A 21,127-nucleotide genomic window follows, 5' to 3' on the forward strand; every position below is an offset into this window, starting at 1 on the left:
ATGAATGTCAATTTAACATTATTACCGGCCATCATAGTCCACCCATCCATTATCTACACAGCTTATCCTCCCTAGGGTTGTGGGGGTTCTGGAGCCCATCTCAGCTCTCCTCGGGCAGTGGACACCCTGAACTGGTTGCCAGCCAGTTGCAGGGCACACAGGGACAGACGACTCACTCGCTCATTCACACCTAGGGACAATTTGCCAATCAAGCTCACATGCATGTTTTTGGGATGTGAGAGGAAGCCGCAGTGCCCGGAAGAAACCCGTGCAGGCAAGGGAAGAACATGCAAACTCTGCAGAGGAAGGCTGGTAGCTGGATTTGATCCCGCCATCATAGTGAGTATTTTCGATATTGAAAAATGTAAAATCAGCTATGTTATTTACATATTTTACATCAGTTTCTTACACTTTCAAAAAGCCGATGATTGCCATAGCTGCTACAAGGCTAACGTGAATTTATCATAACCAAGTGTTAGGATACACACACAAAATTGGAGTGCAAAGTCAGGGATAGTTTAAAGAGGAGTCATTCATTTCTCACTAAATTTTGAAATGTTTACATCAGATCAGCAGCCCAACCCAATGATGAGTGCTGAGGAATGAAATTATTTAGTCCCTTCTATTTGTGATCAGTTGTTTCACTTTGGGCGCGGTGGTTTTCTCAAATTATTGACACTGCATCTTATAGAGAGACTCGTGTTGTTTTTTTTCAGGTTATCAAACAAACAAGTATTTTAAAATATTTTATTTGGTGTTTTAATCGTCTGAGTTCTTTTGTGTGATTATACATGCAGATAAATGAATTGACTTTAAAACTTATCAAAATTTTATCCAAATACCATGATATCACAAGACATTAACTTTGTGTACTTGAAATAGTAAGCATATATTTACTTGTTTCAGAGTATTCTCATGAACTTCATTCCTTTTGGCTTTTTCCTGGTGTAAAAAGGCATTCAGAGTGCATGACGCACTTAACGATCATATATTTGTCCCTTTAGTAGCATTACTACAGGCTTCATTCTTCTGACCCTCTTCTGGTGTCACAAGAAATTCAAGAGCTATAAGGCATGTACTTATTTTATATTTACTCACTTACTAGTGTTACTATGTGATCATTTTTTGGGCTTGCTCCTGCTCTCTCAAGATCCCGATAACACAAGACACTGGTGGGGAAAAAACTGATTTCTTGATATTGATTGTAACACGTCACCTCCACCCATGCCAAATCTACGCCTTTCGGCACTTTTTCGCTAGGGAAGCTCAAGCCTCTACAACTTAACCCAATCATGATAATTAAAGTGTTTAGGTGACAGCTTACTTGATTTGGTTTTGTGCTTTGGGCTGCCAATATGTTGAACAAAGCTAGCACACTGATCTTTGCTCGTCTCTCTCCAAGGTCACAGTGAAGTGCTTTACCCAGTCTTTATTCGCGTGTTTCCGTATACATGTAAAATATTACATTTCGTGTCTACACTTCATACTTAATGCTTACACTGTGTGCTTAAAGGGGCAGTGTTTAATAATTAGTGCCTTCAGTTGGTATAAAAAAACCTTCATTGAGTTAAAATAAAAAATATTTATTCAAATTATCGGCAAAAATCCATGAACTACTATACCTGTGTTAATTTTTATAAATAGTCGTAGGTTGAGAATATGGTATTTCTTTTACATAGTGGAATCCATGCCTAGGTCGCTGCCATGTTTGTCTGGCATCTTGCTACACTGCCCATTCTGGAGCGTTTTTTTTTGTTTGGCATAGTGCCATCTAGTGGTAAAATAGTACACAATGTACCTTTAATGCACTGCATGGAGGTCAAATGCAAACAAAACACTCTGCCACTGAGAACGCCACTTCTCCCTAGTTTTACAACTTGTAAGCCTAGTCTAACCAGGTTTTAAAATAACGATTAACAGAAATAACCTAAAACAGGAAAATAGGAGCCTGATTGCGCTAAAGCAAGAACGGATTCAAACAAGGCAAGCATATAACAAGATGTAGATGTATTGAGTAGCAGACACTTGCAAAAATCACAGACCCAGGCCAAGGGACCAGTAGATGTATGCCAAAACAAATATATCAACAAAATGGCTAACAAGGAAAGCACTATCCAACTAACCAGGAAGTGGAGCAAGGCAGCAACAGTGCAGAAACTGAAGTCTTGAAAGAAAATCACAAAAAAAGACAGTGCCGCCTAAAGGCAACACATGACACAACACCAGTTTAGTGGAGGTGCAACTGGACTTTACTTGGGAAAGTAAAAATAAAAATCAACAAAGTCAAACGCACCCACGCCCCCTTTGACGGAGCCTTGCACCCCCCAGGAATTTGAAATCCATAGGACAAGTGTAAGAGTTTTCAGCACCTTTGATGATGTTCTGCAATAAGTCTTAAATACCTTTTTAAAAAACGCAAAACCTCAAATAAAATAATAATAGCCCTGGGTGGAAATATGAATGGTTAAAGCCCAAATGTATAATATTTGACCACTGGATGGCACTGTGTTGTCTGGCATGAGCGAGGGCCAGTAATACACAGCACAGCTTAGTGGCAGGATGCCAGACAGACATGGCACCAACTTAAGTGGGGATTTCGCGTTGTAAAAGAAAAACAAATTTCTCAACCTATGTTTTTTTGGGGGGGATAAAAATAACATTGGGATGATAGTTCATGTATTTTTGCCTTCTTCTCGTCTATTTTTTTGGTACCAGTAGGAGGCCCACAATATCAAGAACCTCCCTTTTAAGATTTGACCAGATCTTTATAAACTTAAATCCAAAAGAAACTTGTTGTCACTCAAAGGTGACAGATACAGCTCCAACTTAGACAGGGCGTGGCGCATGCGCAGGGCGGAGCCGCGTTTACGCCCGGTTTGTTTTTGTGCCCAGGTCTTTATTGTGGGTCTTTTAGTTCCTTGGCCTGCTGCTTCCGAGTGAGGACAACCGAACCGGAGATGATGCTTGCCGAACCGCTACGTTCGGCCACAACGGTCGGGAACGCCGAGGACACTTCGCTGGCTCTGCCTTCAGACGCCAGGCTGCACACGGGGGCGCATCGCGTCCTGGATCAGGTGCAGACTGTCAAGAGGAGCAAGTCCAAGCACAGCAAGAACGCGTCTCCTTCAAGTATGTCATTACTTTGCAACCTACTTTGATATCAATCACTTTTCAAGGGCACGATCATTTTGGATACACTCACGAGTCGTTTTTTGCATTTATTTTTCAATCACTTAAAAATTCAACTCCTGCATTTTAGTTGTAATTGTGCTTTTCCCAAATGTTTTACAGTTTATGATACAAGAATATGGCAGATAAAAACATTTTTGGGAATCCTCATGTAATTGATAAGAAAGTAGTGAACATTGTTTACAACGAGATTGGACGCGGTACAGGATAAACATTTTTTAAAAAAAAGTAAAAATGACATAAGAAGAATGTTAGGAAGATTTTTTTCAAGGTCGTTCTTGCAAACTGGCCTAAGTTGTAAGTGCATCACAACACTAGTTCAATTAAAAAAGTGTTATGTCAATAGCAGCAACATTTTTCAAACATAAGAGCAGCAAAATAAGATACGAACCGGTATTTTCTATACATGGATAAGATATGAAAAAAAATCTTCACCGGTTTGTGTTCTTGTTTAGGGTAGTGATGCCCCTGAAAAATAAACTATGTATGAGCCTGTTAGTCCTGGTTTTATTAACTTTTTATCCATTAGTATTGTGTGTTTAATTATTTCTCTGTGTTTCATCTATTAAAAACATTTGAATTCATATGGCAAAGATGAAAATAATTACATAATCCTGCAAAAAAAGGGGGGAAATAATGTTGCTTATGTAAAAATTAAAGCCTTAGCGTGCAATATTTGACAGCTAGATGGCCCTGTGTTGTCTGTTGCAAACAAAAACCAGTGCCAAATGAGCACAGCGTAGCAGCAAGATGCCGGACAAACATAGCAGCGACGACTAGGTATGGATTCCTCATTGTAAAATACATGCAAATTTTTCAACCAATGATTTAAAAAAAAAAAAAACTTTGATATGATTTATTTTGGCCTGGTATTCAAATCAATGTTTTCATTTTACTAGATTAAGTTTTTTTGTACCACTTGGGGCACTAAATATTACACACTGTCCCTTTAAGGAAAAAGTGGGGACATATTTTCGTGGTACAGTAAATTCAAACACATTAACCTCGGATCAGTCACTGATTTATTTTCCCTCCAGGTGCTTCTGGCTTGTAACAATATTATTTCCAGTATCAAATCAATCCTAGATGGGTTTTAAAAAAATATTACTCTACTACTGTCCCTACCTAAGCTTTGTCGTTATTATTTTTTACTTCAAACTATGACATTAATGTTTTTTAAGGCTATTAAAGAACTAAAAAAACATAAAATGCTCTGCATTAAGAAAAATGTAATTTCAATTTAAGACCATATCATATAGAGCAGTCGTCTTAAAACCGAAGAAGTTGCAGGTTCAAATCCCGGCTCTTCCACATTAAAAGTCAAAGTGTTCTTGGGCAGGACACTGAACCCCTAATGCCCCAGATATGCAGGTGGACGCCTTGCATGGCTGACTCCACTATCGGTGTGTGAGTGTGTGTATATATGTGTGTGCGTGAATGGGTCAAGTGGGAAGTGTTTTGTTAAAGTGCTTTAAAGGTCCACAGTGACCTAAGTAAATGTAGTCCATTTACCAGTTACCGTATAGGGTTAAGACAACCAATATCTATTTAAATTTCTTATGACATAATAGTATGAAAGAATACGTTTATTTTTCAATTTTGTACTGCAAAAACCCTTAACCTAATACTGCAAAGTCTGCTAGAGCACTCAAAGAGAAGCCATATTCAGGCTAATAACATATTGTTGCCAGGACAACAAATATATATTCCAGTTTCTCATAACTCAATAACATGAAATAATAACATTGTGTACATAGTTTATTTGTATTTAAGTTGAATTGTACTCTTTGTACACGACAATTTCCACTTCTCTACATTGGCTATTATATTACAATCTCAATAATGTAATAATCTGCGGCTGCACCGACTCGCTACAACGGTACAGGTGTATCGACATTTCGTTCTGTGTACATTGTTACAAAGAATGACAATACAAAGGAAATTATTATTATTATTATTATTATTATTAAAACAACTAAAACACTTTTGAAAGTATTTGAATATGACAACTTTCACTATATATATATATATATATATATATATATATACAGTACAGCACGGCGGCGCAGTGGTTAGCGCTTGTGCGGCACAGTTCATGTCATGGGAACCTCCTGCGTGGGTTCAAATCCAGCTCCAGCCTGTGCAGAGTTTGTATGTTCTCCCCGTGCTTGCGTGGGTTTCCTCCGGGCACTCCGGTTTCCTCCCACATTCCAAAAAAACCATGCATTTCAGGTGAATTGGCGAGTGATTTGTCTGTCCCCGTGTGCCCTGCGATTGGCTGCCAACCAGTTCAGGGTGTCCCCTGCCCACTGCCCAGAGATGGCTCTGATGGGCTCCAGCCCCCCCGCGACCCTAATGAGGATAAGCGGTACGGCTGATGAGATGAGATGAGATATATACAGTATATACTTATGAAGGTGCATTGGGATTTTATAAAAAAATGTGCCTTGGCTTAATTGGTTAAGAAACTCTGTGCTAGAGCACTCAAAAATAAACCATAAAATGCTGTACATTATGGAGGAAAATTACAAAATGTAATTCCTGTTCAAACAAATAATACATAGTGCTAAGGAAACCAATAATATATATATTTTTATTTTATGTTATTGATAAGCATGTCAAAGATAAGGCATTTTTGTATATTAAACATCACTACTGGTCTAGTACTCGAGTATGTAGATTTAATGTTGTGTACTTGTTTTACTACAAAAAGTATGATACTAATTTGTCTTGGAATTAATACGAGAACTTTCGATTTATTTTAAATTATATTAAAAGAGAGTATTATGAAGACATTGGTAGCAAGTGCAATCATGCCCAATTATGCCGTTTTGTGCATTGTTCCTTTTTTCTGAGAATCTCTTTAGTATCTTTTGATTGTTGAATTTACTGCTTCGGGGCCAATGAGGGAAATCTAAAAGGTTCTGGTGCCAGTATAGTCGAGCATTTGTACATGGAGAGACAGCAATGCACTCCAACTGAGACTGAATGTGTGCTTGTGTGAATGCGATCTGTTGCCACTCAATCTCTTCATGCTTCTGTTTTGCCCTATCCAAAGAAAGGAATGCGGACCCTCAGAAAATGTGGGTGTGAAGTGTGAAATGTAGCGTCCAGTTGATAAGTTCACCACAGGCGTTTCCTAAACATCCTCTCCAGGATCAAGACTGCGAAGAGGATTATTTTTTGGTGGGGTTTAAAACATAAATTATGTAATCATGCAATGGGAGCACTGCTTTTATCTTTTAGAATAAACATTAAGAGTTTTGGCCTACTGCCTAACACTCAATAAGAACAATAAGAATTAAGACCAACCACAACCAAGCTCTTACCCTTTCAAATCTAGACTGGTTTATCGGGTCAAGTTGTGTATTTTTTTGTTTGATACCTCACAATGCTGCAAAACTATTTTAGGGTTGGATCAACTGAAATATATGTTGTAATTTTATGAAAAACTAATAAGAATTAAGGGCCGCACGGCAGCTGAGTGGTTAGCGTGTCCGCGGCACAGTTCTGAGGTCATGGGTTCAAATCTAGCTATCAGCCTTCCTGTGTGGAGTTTGCATGTTCTCCCCATGCTTGTGTAGGTTTCTTCCAGGCACTCTGGTTCCCCCCTACATCCCAAACACATGCATTTAAGGTTATTGGCCTGTCCAAATTGTCCCTAGGTGTGAATGAGTGAGTGAGTTGTTTGTCTCTTTGTGCTGGCACTCGGTTCAGGGTGTCTCCTGCCCACTGCCCGAAGATTGCTGGGATGGGCTGCAGCCCCAACCCATTTTTCTCAATTTAAGCACTATTTTTTGTAGTTTGCTACATTTAATCTTTTTTGTAGTTAATTTTATTAATTTGGTTTAACTACATTCGAACTTGGTTTGCCAGGGAAATGGAAAATATCTTACCCCTGGTGTAATACATTTAACTACCAGGAAAACTGGATAACAATAGTCATCTTTTTTTACTATATTTCAACTACCTTTAATGGCCAAATTTAAAAAAATACATACGATTTAAGTTATTTTTCCATGTACTACAAATAATAAAATATTTTACTCCTTTACGTCCAAAACACAACAGACGAAATTTGATTTTTCTTTCACCAAAGGAAAGGTTGGGCCTAATTCATGAGGTCAGAATATGAAAGCATATCACAAAATCTCGCAAAGTTTTGGGCGAATTTGTCACATTTATCCTGGGAAGGAAAAAAGGATTCTTCCGTTGCACTGTAGGAGTTAAATGAGAAAAATATCAATGAGCAGAATTTTTTACGAGCCTCATGATTGTCGTCTTTCCTCAGGCCCCTCTTTGTCCCCCCTGGAAGAGTTTGGAACGTTCCAGTTTTCGCCCAGCAAAGTTAACGGCACCTTCGGCCGAAGCGTCTCCACCAAGTCGACGTCCTACGTTCGACCGGTAAATACATCAGAACAGAAACTACAACCTAAAACATCAGGCAGTTTTAAAGACTCATGTGTTTCAAATATTACAGTGATACCTCGTTAAACTCGATTAATGAGGAACCCCGTGATATGCGAAAATTGGTGGAAAAAAAAAACTATTTTAGCATGCTTTCTGCCCGGACCCGTTCCCTGCAAAAGTCAATTTGGGATAATAGATTTTGGTCAAAACAATGGTGTTTTATTTTAGGTGAGCCATAATTGCACACTCAAAAGCCGAAAAAAACAAAAAAATGCACTCTGCTAGGCTCTCAGCAAACACTGTGCATTTTATTTTCGGTGGGGCAGAGTGGCATGCCTCCAGACAAAAGTGCCTTCTGCCAAGATTCCAAGTACAATATCACAACTTTATAGTCAATAAATTGTCTATTTAATGCAAACAGCATTAAAACTAGATTTACCCATTTTTAAATGCTTATTTTTTTGTACTTTCTATATTGCTTGTTATGTCCTCATAATAAAACCACGCACATCAAAACTATGGCACTTGGTTACTTTTAAATTTAATGCACAAAAAAAAGGCAAACGAACAATAGGGCTTGGCCAAAACGGTTGCTTGGAAGAGCAAAGAATGTTGATAAAAATTGTAGCAAAACAGAAGTGTCTCAAACCGTAATTTTCACAGCCCTTTTCCACATTCCTCTATAAATCTTCTTTTTAAAAGGGCCCAGCTCCAATCATGGCCTTGTTGCAAATGGAGGCAATTGGGCCATTATCAGCAGCTGGAATTGATGAGAACAAAAACACAACGACAGGCAAAATGCCTGCCCAAATCCTCCCCCCCCCTGCTAAAACAGACTCTGTTGGAGATACAGACTTGTAACTTGTAGAGTAAACTTCTGTGGCATCAATATGTCAGCACAGTGAATTTGAAAACTTTCAGACGTTTCTCATAATACTACTATTATTATTATTAATAGTAGTAATAAAAACGAACTAGATTGGTCGAACACCTATTCAGTAACACATCACAAAGTGGAGGTATTCCTCTGTAGTTGGATCCCAAAACCAAAGAGCATAATAAGGTTTAAAGCGTGTCTTATTTTGCAAACAGTATAGACAGGGAAGTCCGATTTTAAATGAAAAAAAAAAACAACAATTTGTTTACACCGCGGGATCCAATGCAACCAGGGTTTCATTCACAATAAAAAAGACATTACATACGGATATTATAGTAAATCAAATAAATATTATTTGTGTACAATTAGTTGTGATTGCGGAAATCATAGCGTACATTGACGTTGGTGAATTTTTTATCCGCGTTAACAAACGCATTTTGTAGAATACGATCGCACTTTATTGTTTAAATAAACGCGTTATATAGACTAGGATCTCCCAATTGTTATAATTGGCTCGCTTTATTTTTTTAAAAAGCGTATTATATAGAATACGATCGCTTTTGTCGGAAGCGTACATTGACATTGGTGATTTTTGCATCCGCGTTAACAAACGCAATTTGTAGAATACGATCGCGCTTTATTGTTTAAATAAACGCGTTATATAGACTAGGATCTCCCAATTGTTATAATTAGCTCGCTTTATTGTTTTAATAAGCGTTTTATATAGAATACGATCGCTTTTGTTGGAAGCGCAGCAGAATAGCAGAATGCGCGTTCACGCGAGGGGGGGAGGAATCTGCACAGGAGTCGGATTTGGGCACAACACCTGTGCAGCAGAATAGCAGAATGCGCGTTCACGCGAGGGGGGGAGGAATCTGCACAGGAGTCGGATTTGGGCACAACACCTGCAACACCGGTCCTCACTCTCAGCAACATGGGATTGTAGATAATGAATCGCAGTCGCAGGAGTACATTTTAATTTAGTCCTTGATACAGTAATTGCAAAAAACAAGCCACCAGGCCCGACAGCAAGTGCACTCTGCTGACTTACGGGTTAAGCAATATGCGATTGGGGAAAGTGTGAAGTAGAAAGTGATAACAATATACTTTTTTTTTACATCTATTTAAAGCTGCTTTAGTTAAGAAAGTGATTTTCATTTAGCTGCTACCACATGTGGCTAAAAATAAACACTGAGGGAAATTCTAAAGCAGTAAGGAAAGATTTACCTATAATCTTGCATGAGTACCCAATACTCATTATTTACGTTCATCCTGATTGGCTTAGAATTTACATAACCACTTGCTCGGATGTTTTTTTTCTTAATTATTGAAAATGAATTTAATCGTCTCAGCTATTTTGCTCACTCTGGTGTCCTCACCTAAGCCACCAGTTGGCAATGTAATACAATAATTTATATATAAAGGAAGGAGAGTTTCACGACTAATTAATTTGTTAATCTGCAACCATTTTTTTAGTTTCTTTTTTTATTTAGATATAAATATATATATATTTTTTAAATCGTTCCAGCTCTTGTGCTCATTCCAATGTGCCCACCTTGGCCACCACAACTAAGTGATTTGCCATCTTAATGTTGTTGTTTAGTTATTCCTATGACTGATGTCATGAACTTCTTGGCACTTCCTTTATAAAATTTCTGACAGTATATTATGTAAAATTGTATTTTCAAGTCCAGCAGAATCTTGAGTCCCAGCACTTGCAAACTTTTCACATCCTTTCAGCTTTCACTCCATGTATTATTTCTCCTGGCTTTGGAAAGTATGCTATTGATTTTAAATGGTATCCATTAAACAAGGGATGGTTGACTTAGCTGCGTTGAATTCAGGTTAAACAAGCAAAGAGTTTTAGCAGTAGCCTACGTGCTCAAGAAGTTGGTCATGCCTCGAGAATGTGATGCGCTGACAGTATCTGAATTTTGTTCTGTAATTGTAACACATAAATACATTGGTGGTGTTCTGTGTTATTTAATGGAGTAATGGAGTAGGCAAAAGTTGAAAAGGTGTGGAATGCTACCTAGTTTTTGACGAGTTGTTTTAACCCACAAGTTGACATGATCCAGAATACCCGGAGAAGCAGTTCCAAAAATGTTTTACACCAAATAAGATTTTAAAAAATGATTTATTTACGGAAAAGTTATCAGTATCAGAAAGTATGCATATATAGAACAATTAAGTTTAGTTGGATCATCAGAATTTTAAAGTCATCAAGGCTAATACAACACCTGATCCCGTCTATATATTGTTAAAACTGCATCTAAATGAACAAACCATGAAAGGAAATGTATTTTGTAACAGAATATGCCCCACACTAAACAAAACAATACAGTAAGACAACGCAGATATACAGAAATACAAACCAGTTCTAACTGTACAAAACTCAGAAGAAATATAACACATCGAACACACTCATGCATGTAATGAACAACTTCATAATGTTGCATCACCCACCAACTTTAACGTAACAAAACATATAAGAACGATGACACTAGAAACATTTGTACATGTGGACAGACCACCAACAAGAGTGCAACGACAACAAGACAATAATAATAATGCAACTAACTTCTTGTGACCGAATAAAGTGTTAAAAGAAGAAAACTCAGAATAAGTTGGAACATTATCTATAACTGAACAAAACATGAAAAAGGTGACACAGGATATGTTGGAATGTAACTGAACATACACATGGAAATACCTGCACAACAACAGAAAAAAACATCAAAGAAAGACGACACACAAAAATTTCCACATGTGGATAGAACGAGAAATATAATACAGGCACGCCTACTAGCTAAAACTGAGCAAAAACATGAAAGAAGAGGATGCAGGATATGTTGGGACACTAACTGACTCAAACAAAACAAAACATGAAAGTAGGACATCACAAATTCAAAGATAAAAATGTATTAGTATGGCACTTATCAAACCCTGAAATACAATGCAAAGTGCTGTATAAAATATACAGTAAGGTAAATCATAACTATATAAAACATGAACGTAGATGACACAAGAAAGATTCCCACAAGTGGACAGAACAATGAGAGTGCCATGAAATGAAATGCAATGAAATGCAACTCAAAGGTAATAGATAATAGAATTCAATGTAAAATTAGAAAAATCTTTAGTGAATAACACATGAAAGGAAGTCAACAGAGGAGATTCGTCTATACAATATATGTTTTGCAATCTTGTCGGCTTTTACTTCCCAGAAATTATTCTTTTACTGCAGTCAAGTTAAGATCAATTTTATGAACAGCATTATCACCTGTCAACAATCATCAAAGCAAAGATGGAAAATGCAATAAAAAACCCACAGGTCTCAATTAAATTAGGTTTTAATTGTTTATAGGCAGATTCGTACATAGTGTACTGCTGCACTAACTAACTAATCAGGTGACTTTTTAAATTAGTTGTCAATCAAGCCACTCTCAGACAAAATAAACTGATGATGCAAAGAGCCTTCATTCAATGAGAGCAAGCACATTTAATTGCAATGTGAATTCAGGTTGCACACAAAGCACGTTTGTGTTTAGTGGCCCGGCCGAGAGTCTCCGGTTGCACGTATTATGTTCCCTGTTTTTGGTCTGTGGGATTCTTCAGTGCTTTGCGGAAAGAAAGAAAAACTGAAGGGGGATAAGCAAAAATCATGCAGCTTTTGTTCCCAGTCTTTTCTTCTGGTGTTTTGGACGCTGCAAAATAAACTTTTTTTTACCCCATGCGCAGGATATTTAGAATACTTTTAAATTGTATGACATTTGAATCTAGTTAAAAAAAATATATATATTTTGCAATATTTTTCCTCAAAATTGCATCCTGTGCGGCAATTTCAGCCTCAGGATGATAGTTTTTGCCCCTCCCTTAATATGAAAGTTAAAAGGAATGTGTGTATTATTTGACATCTAGATGTTGCTGTCTTCTGTCGTGCAACCCAAAACTGTGTGCTAAAAATCTCTAAGAAACTTTAAAGCACCGTTTTTTTATATTTTCTGGGGCGAGGCTTTGGACAGTTTTTTTTTTTTTTTTCTGGTACCCATAGTAGCAAGATGTCAGACAATTATGTCATCTCCATCTAGATGAGCCTCATGCTATGTGAAATGTATAGAAGTTTCTCAACGTATGAGTATCTAAAAAAAATCACATCTATATGATAGATCAAGTTAGGGCAGGGCAGGGTCTCCAACCTTTTTCAGGCCGAAAGCTACTTCAAATTAAAGTTTGATATGCATTTCTTAAATAACAACTAAGCATGTTATTACTATGTTGTTACTATATTGTTAGTTATTGGAAGTGGGGTTTAACAGACTCAGTCAACCACTAAAGAATGATTTTCTAAATAAATCACAATGACCCAACACTGTTGAGTTAAATTCATTTATTTTTGCTCATTATTTAAATCACTATTCTTTTTTTTTTTTAATGTACGATGATAAAGAATAATAGTCAAGTCAAGTCTTGTTTATTTGTATAGCCCTTTATCACAACGAGTCTCAGAGGGCTGCACAAACCACATATTATTGCAAACTACTGATGACATGAACTTTTAATTACAATTATCATCATTTTAGATCTTATTTTGTGCTGGGAATCATTCATATATATACAGATATATATATATATATATATATATCTCATCAGCCGTACCGCAGCCCCCCCCCGCGACCCTAATAAGGATAAGCGGTACGGCTGATGAGATGAGATGAGATGATATATATATATATATATATATATATATATATATATATATGGGCAGCACGGCAGCCCATTGGTCAGCGCGTGTGTGGCACAGTTCTGGGGTCATGAGATCAGACCTCCTGTGTGGAGTTTGCATGTTCTCCCCGTGCTTCGGTGGGTTTCCTCCGGGCACTCCGGTTTCCTCCCACATTCCAAAAACATGCATCTCAGGTTAATGGGCCGGTCCAAATTGTCCCTAGGTGTGAATGAGCGGGCGAATTGTCTGTCCCTGTGTGCCCTGCGACTGGCTGGCAACCAGTTCAGTGTCCCCTGCCCACTGTCCGAAGATAGCTGGGATGGGCTCCAGCATCCCCGCGGCCCTACTGAGGATAAGCTGTGCAGATAATGGATGGATGGATGGATGGATGGATGGATGGATATATATATATATATATATATATATAAAACTAGAATGTTTTTATCCAAAACTTGAAAATTGTTTGTATTTGTAAATATATAAAAATATAGCGGGAGCAAAACTGAGTTTGGTTGTGGTTTAAGTAGTGATGCAACTACATGATAGATTGGATCGATTGAGAAATTAAATTGTGAGCAAGCGTGTGGATAAGAGAGTACTCAGTTGGTGTGGACACACGGACAGGATGGATGAGGAACGAACGTTTAAGAGGATCTGCAGAGCAGAAGTAAATGGAAAGAGACTAAGAGGAAGGCCGCGATTGACGTGGATGGATGGATAGTGTTATGAGTGCACTGCAAGAAAGAGGTCTAACTATAGTGGAAGCTAGAGCTCTTGTTGGTGATAGGAATGAGTGGAGAGGTGTTGTAAAAGGATAGTGGAATGTTAAGACGCGTTCGAAGGGATGGGCAGGGCACCCGTATGATGCGGCAGGCGTAAATCAGTGAAAGCTGTCGGGCCCTGCTGTTTCTTGTGTCCCGTTTTATCTGGAGGGTCGAAAGCATGACCAACTTGGGTGCCGAAGTGCTTAACTTGTTTGGGTGTTTGGGCAATTGGGTAGGCCATGGTCCAAAAAATGTTGTGTGTGTTTTTTGCTACTTTTTCCCTTTTTTTATTTCTTTATTTTTGTATGTGTTTGTCTTGTTGTCTGTCACCCCTCTCGAGGGATATGACCAGGGTGGATAGATAGATAGAAATTACAGGCATGATAAAACACAGGGATAAAACAAATTGTTTAAAACAGCCGGCACAGAACTGAGTTTGTTATTTGGATTTCTCCCGATAAAACTCTATCAAATCTCCATCAGACATGCTAGGTTCACTGTCTTCACTGTCAGTCACTTTCCATGCCGTGCAGGTGCTCGGAAATGATGCCAGCTTTTGCGAAAGCTCGTACAGCAGTCCCAGCAGACACGTTAGCCCAAGCATCTACAATCCATTTGCAAATTGTGGCATTACCCGTCCGGTGCTGCTTTCCACTTTTAGTGAAACTCCATCGCTCATCCATCGCTCCCACGCTGCTCCCAGCCTTGCTTTGAATGGCTGGTTTACACCAATGTTCAATCGTTTAAGTTCCTTTGTTAGGCTGATGATCGACTGCTCGAGTCTTTCCTCCAAATTGGGCCACCGCGCCTAATTTCCATGGAAGCTCAGCTGCATCTTCTTGACTTTTCAGAGCTCGTTTTTCAGCTTTCTCCCCTTGTGAACCATCGATTCATTAATCTTCAATCCTCTCGCGGCTGCTAGGTTTCCATGTTCCTCAGCGTAGCTGATGGCCGTCATTTTAAATTGTATTTCAGAGGTGTGTTTCTGCAATTATTAGGCTTGTTAAAACAATAGTTGTCTGCATAACACACATACCTGTTCTTTTATATACACACCCACACTTCACCATTTAATGTTTGCATGGTGTTGTCCCTCACGTCTGCCTTACAACATACACAGGGCGCAATCCACAGACGGGCGCGCTGCAGATTTAAAAGATCTAAGACTTTTATGTGCGCCATATGGTTTTAATTAATGCCAATTAAGACCATTCTATTCTATTTTTTGCAGCAACCAGTCCAGAAGAGTCGAACCCTTTCGACAAAAAGCTTAGGATCTAGACATGTCAGTTCCGGGGCCTGGGAACAACAAATCAATGCTTCCAACTGGCCCCAAGGTCCCGTGAGCATCAAACCCAGCCGCAGTGATCCTGCTTTAGCTCCTGTCAGCAGCAGGGTGAGCTTTGCCTCTTCTGGCATAAATGTTTACCCTCCACACTCTCCTTCTCAAACATTTGCATCTGTTTTGCAGCGGGCCAAAGGGCAGACCACCCAAGTTAAAAGAATCAGCACCTACTCCACAAGCAATGGCTTTCACAACACCTTGGGCCAACAGCGGGTTTTGGAGGCGCCTCAGGACCCAGGTGTCAAAACATTAAAGATGGAGCATCAATCAGGGTGAGTTTAATAACAGACTAAAAGTCTGTGCTCTGCTTTAAAAACATTTAAAAATAATGCATTTACAGCCTGAACAGTTCTCTGAATGCGTCAGAAGTTACCATCAAGGAAGCAGTGGAGTTCTTGTCTCACCCTGAGGAGAAGTTCCAGCAGTGTGGTGCCACCATCATTCAGCAAACCACCTTTAAAGATGATCATGCCAAAGAAGAGGTCAGATCATGCCATAAACTTTGTTTTATTGTATTTCTTTTATGTGGAAGAAACCTCAAAAAGGACCGGCACATTTTTTCAGGTTTGAGACGGTCAAATAATCTTTCGTTTTTTTCAATCTAATAACTGTTATATCGCCCACCCTTATCTGAGATAGAAATGTTTTTGGATCAGGTTCTTCGGCTGCGGGGGATCCCCAACATGGTGACACTGCTCCGCAGCCAAAGTCCCGCTGTGAGCCAGGCTGCCGCTGGAGCCTTGAGGAACCTGGTGTTCAAGAACCAAAAAAATAAACTGCAAGTCCAAAACTGTGGCGGCATAGCCAAAGCCCTGCAGTTGCTCAAGGAGACGGAATGTAGTGAGACACAGAAGCAGATAACAGGTGCAAAGATTTTGACATTTGAAAACTGGGAAGAAGAACTTAAATTTTTCTTTGACGCTCTTAGGCCTTTTGTGGAACTTGTCCTCTGCCGATGAGCTGAAGGGAGAACTTATCGCCACGGCGCTGCCTACTCTGACGGAGAACGTGGTTGTACCGTTCACGCGCTGGTCGGACGACAGCGCCTCCAACAACATCCACCCAGAAGTTTTCTATAACACTACAGGATGCCTGCGGTGAGATAGAGCACCACATTATGGGAAAAGCTTTTTTGACAATTTCTTACAACATGCATCTATTCTGAAGTAGAATCTGAAAGTAAAATTGCCAAGTCCTCAGATAAAAACATTTAAAATAACAAAATAGTACATAGTAGTATTAGTTTTATGTAATATACCTGATTATGATTCATTATTATTATAAATAAAATATATGTAAAGGAGAAATAAAATGTATTTGACCTTAGCAGTGATCAAGGTTTCTTAATATTTTTTATGCTGAGGATTTTGAGTTTTTCCCTCCCCTCATGTAGGTTTCAGATCAGGGGAAGTTGTAATTATGGTCTGTGCAGCCCTTCGAGACTTTTTGTAACTAAGGGCTATTCAATTAAATATGACTTGACTTGACATGGGACTTGAGCTGGTACAGGTATTGAGCATATGCAGAGGGGAGATGAGACAGCATATTTAACTGAAAAGTAGTTTTAACACATCTACATTTTCAGGATTGTCATGCCCTTAGAAGACATTGATCACCTCCTCATTCTTAATAATTGTCCCTATTGATTCTTTACAGCAAGCGAGCAAGTAAGCAATGGTAACAATGCGCACCATTGTTGTATTATCTTATTATATCAATCTTTTTGTCCAGTGTTATCATCTTCTTGCTTCTGCTCTAATAGGAGACAGACATCTTAGAGTTGTATGAGGACAGTGACTAAAATAGTCACAAATTAAGTTATTCCTTAGTGAGGGTAACGATTTTTGTGTCTACTTTGTATTTCTTGACAATCGCAGAGTTTCCATGGCTATTCTGTTTTGCTTCTCAATTTAGCATCACTGCAAGTCTTAGGACCCATAACGTATAAATATGGTACAAAAAACACAATATAACATTTTCAACATGCAAAGTCTTTTATAAAGCACACAAGATTCTGAATGGAATGGAAAATGTATGTGAGGGAGTCCAACCAATATCATATTAAAATTTTCATGATGCCATGATGCAAACCAAAAGCAGATCAACATTTCATATGATGTTGACCAATAGCAGATATGCATCTTAGAGATGTAACTCATGCGTAGAAACATGACAAAGTTTGAAATGTATATGTTTACAGACATACAAAATAAAGTGGTGGAGATAAAGTGCCCTGAAAAACATCTTGTTCCATACTGGAAAGTCAAAAATGTTGTGAGGCACAGATGCAGTATCCAGGGGTCTACTGTACACTTAAATTTCCTTGTATTATATAAGCTATGTTCTACTCCCAAATTTTGTAATTTTCTGCCATACCTGAAACTCTGATTGAAACATGTGCAGCAACCTAAGCTGCGCTCAGCTGAGAGAGAGGGCAGCCATGAGGGACTGCCGCGGACTCGTCGACTCGCTCATGAGCTACCTTCAGTCCTGTGTTGCCGACAACAACCCCGACGACAAGGTTTGTCTATTTGAAAATGGGAATAATAGGGCAGTGGGAAAACATTTTAATTTATGGGTGATCAGAAAACCGTGTTTATTCCAAATTAGTGTTACATTGGGTTTTATTCTGCTTGCTTGCAATGAAGAATGCTTCTAATGCCAGGGTGGTTCTATTTTGACTATTGAAAACCTGCAAAGGAGTTTGCTATTAATTCCAGTGTTGGGTTATTTTCACTATTACTGAGCAGTTGGCCACTGTTGCTGTCCATTTTGACCATTGAACACTCACTCAAATAAATTACTTACATCTATTTCCAGGGCTGGGTAATTTTGTCCATCATTGAGCCTGTGTGCACAGTTATTCTGTTTTGACTATTGAACACAAAGCCTTTTATAAAGCACACAAGATTCTGAATGGAATGTAAAATGTGTGGGAGGGAGTCCAACCAATAGCACAGGGGTCGGGAACCTTTTTGACTCAAAGAGCCATATAAGCAAAAAATATTAATTTTATTTTGGGAAAGAGCCACACCATATATTCATCTCATCTCATTAGCCGTACCGCTTATCCTCATTAGGGTCGCGGGGGGGGCTGGAGCCCATCCCAGCCATCTTCGGGCAGTGGGCAGGGGACACCCTGAACTGGTTGCCAGCCAATCGCAGGGCACACGGGGACAGACAACTCATTCGCTCATTCACACCTAGGGACAATTTGGACCGGCCAATTCACCTGAAAATGCATGTTTTTGGAATGTGGGAGGAAACCGGAGTGCCCGGAGGAAACCCACGCAAGCACGGGGAGAACATACAAACTCCGCACAGAAAGTCTGGAGCTGGATTTGAACCCACGACAGGTTCCCATGACATGAACTGTGCCGCACAAGCGCTAACCACTGCGCCGCCGTGCTACACCATATATTATGAGACAAATTTACTAAATTGCTAAACCCGCGCCCCAGACAAAAGCTTAGTCTTCAGCACATTTATTTTTGATGATTTGATAAAAATTATGAAAAGAGACTAATGCCAGAGCCCGTGTCCCAAAATCAACAAACATACCACTTTAAACTTGTCTCTTTCTTGCAATTACTCAAGATCGGTTAAACTCCTTTTGACCCTTTTTTTCATACATATTGGTTTCAAAACCAGATGCAAGCAGTTATTGTGTAAAAACGTCACAACATTCTGCATATAGGGAGCCTGATGAGCTCACTTTTGGCGCAGACGGCGTAGGGCGAGAGATGGGAGGGAGTGCTTGCACTTTTTGCATAGCTCCACCCATCCCTCCCACTCACCTAATCAAATGATTCTCTTCCGGTGTTTTGGCGTATTTGCAGTTCTGTGGATTCATCATAAGGTATCTGAACACTGAACACAGATTATATAGTGAACTTTTATATAAAGGATTCTTTAGCTCTTTAGCGTTGTACAGCCAAAACGAGTTTTTTTCCCCCCTTTTTTTGTGTGACACCTTGACTGTAAATTGTAGTGAAAAACGTGCCCTATATATACTGCGAAGTAACACCTTGTAATCTAGCCTTGGTTTGGCTTTGCGTGTACAAGAACAGGATAGTCTACTCGAGTTTTGAACAAGATGGAGAAATTTTGCATGCAATCAAATTTGTCTCTGAGCCACAGATACTCATAGAAAGAGCCATATATGGCTCGCGAGCCATAGGTTCCCGACCCCTGCAATAGCATATTAGAATTTTCATGATACCATGATGCAAACCAAAAGCAGATCAGCGCTTATGCACTCTTATTTCCTATCTTGACTATTGAACACTTGCAAAGAACATTATTGATAATCCAGAATTGGATTAGTTTGACTAGTATTGAAAGCTTGTGCACTGTTGCGTCATTGTCACTATTTACAAAGAAGATTGGTTATATTGCCAGGTTTGGGTTATTTTGATCATTGTTGAGCAAGTGTGCACCCTACTTCTGTATTTTAACTATTGAACATTTGCAAAGAAGAATGGTAATAATGTCAGGGTTGGTTTCTTTTGACTATAATTGAGCGCTTGTACATCGTTGTTGTTTACTATTTTGGCTATTTAAACACTTGCAAAGAACATTGCTTATATTTCTAAGTTTGGGTTATTTTGACTTGTACAGTGTAGTTCTCTATTTTCAGTATTGAACACTTGCACAAAGATTGCTTTTATAAGCAGATTTGGATTATTTTGACTATTATTGAGAGCTTACACACAGTTCTATATATTAACTATCAAACATTTGAAAGAATAGTGCTTATTATTGGGTTGGGTAATTTTGACTTCTATTGAGCGCTTATGCACTGTTATTTCCTATCTTTGACTATTGAACACTTGCAAAGAACATTATTGATAATCCAGGATTGGATTAGTTTGACTAGTATTGAGAGCTTGTGTACTGTTGCGTCATTGTCACTATTTGCCAATCATGTTGGGGTTCTTTGATTACCACAATCTTTAGGGTTGATCTGCTTTTTGTAGCCTTTGAGATTTTACAAAAAGTGAGGGCCGAGGGGAGGACCTATAGAACCTTGACGATTTTGTAAGGTCTTCTCCCCTTCTCCCTGCAAGCTCAACATTCATTGATGTCTTCTCTCCTTAAATTGGGTGTCTTTTGAACTATAAACATATCAGCGGGCTGCGTTGGGGTTCAAACCTTTGGAAATAGGATAATGTATCTTGAAAGAAGAAATAGCATACTTAAAATGAACAGAACCTTCTACCAACTGGGTAAAAAAAATTTGCAGTGTAAAGGTTTGGTGCAGCTTCTTTGGAAGGGATCCTGTTCTGAGAATTTTTTTCTCGGGGATTTGGTACATATGATATCGTGGAGGCCACAAATCATCTCACACTGCTGCCTTATTGCAGTTGGGGATGTACAATTTTTAACAATTATATAAGTAAAGAAAAAAAACGTTTGAAGGTTGACACTCCTGTTACACGCTTGTGATTATTTGGCTGTCTGACTGGTATTTTCAGTACAGTGAGTCGCGGCGGTAAACTCCTGTGTATCATGTGACTCCCACAGTTTATATAATAAAGTGACGGCTGAGTTGATTTGCACGCACATGTGGCTGCTTTGTATTGACTCGCACTGGCTTTTCCCGTCCATCTAGCTATCGGCACACTCGCCCTTATTTACTAGGGATGCGCCCAAATTAAAATTTAGGGCCGTAAAACAGAAACTTAGAATGTGAAATGCTTAGCCCTCCCAAATATATAAATCTATACCAGTATATGTCTACATTGGAATGGAAAGTTTGTCAACCTTTTTTAATTGGCCACATTTCTGTATAAAATCAGGCGATCTGATCTTTG

At 38.9% G+C, this 21,127-nt stretch overlaps 1 protein-coding gene across 2 annotated transcripts in view; it reads left to right on the top strand.

Annotated features, from left to right (window-relative positions):
* The first annotated feature begins 2,888 nt into the window (after window positions 1-2,888).
* Window positions 2,889-21,127, top strand: part of pkp1a (plakophilin 1a) — a 48,147-nt gene continuing 29,908 nt past the window's right edge. For both annotated transcript variants that reach the window (XM_088332970.1, XM_088332969.1), the window contains exons 1-8: window positions 2,889-3,129; window positions 7,481-7,593; window positions 15,198-15,362; window positions 15,438-15,583; window positions 15,652-15,793; window positions 15,968-16,175; window positions 16,240-16,408; window positions 17,715-17,832. In XM_088332970.1, the coding sequence (XP_088189096.1) occupies window positions 2,958-3,129; window positions 7,481-7,593; window positions 15,198-15,362; window positions 15,438-15,583; window positions 15,652-15,793; window positions 15,968-16,175; window positions 16,240-16,408; window positions 17,715-17,832 (1,233 nt within the window). In that variant the 5' untranslated portion in view covers window positions 2,889-2,957. The remainder of the gene's footprint in view (window positions 3,130-7,480; window positions 7,594-15,197; window positions 15,363-15,437; window positions 15,584-15,651; window positions 15,794-15,967; window positions 16,176-16,239; window positions 16,409-17,714; window positions 17,833-21,127) is intronic.

This window comes from Urocampus carinirostris, chromosome 3, assembly GCF_059441175.1.
Source record: "Urocampus carinirostris isolate Australia breed hairy pipefish chromosome 3, RoL_Ucar_1.0, whole genome shotgun sequence".
Classification (NCBI taxonomy): Eukaryota; Metazoa; Chordata; class Actinopteri; order Syngnathiformes; family Syngnathidae; genus Urocampus; species Urocampus carinirostris.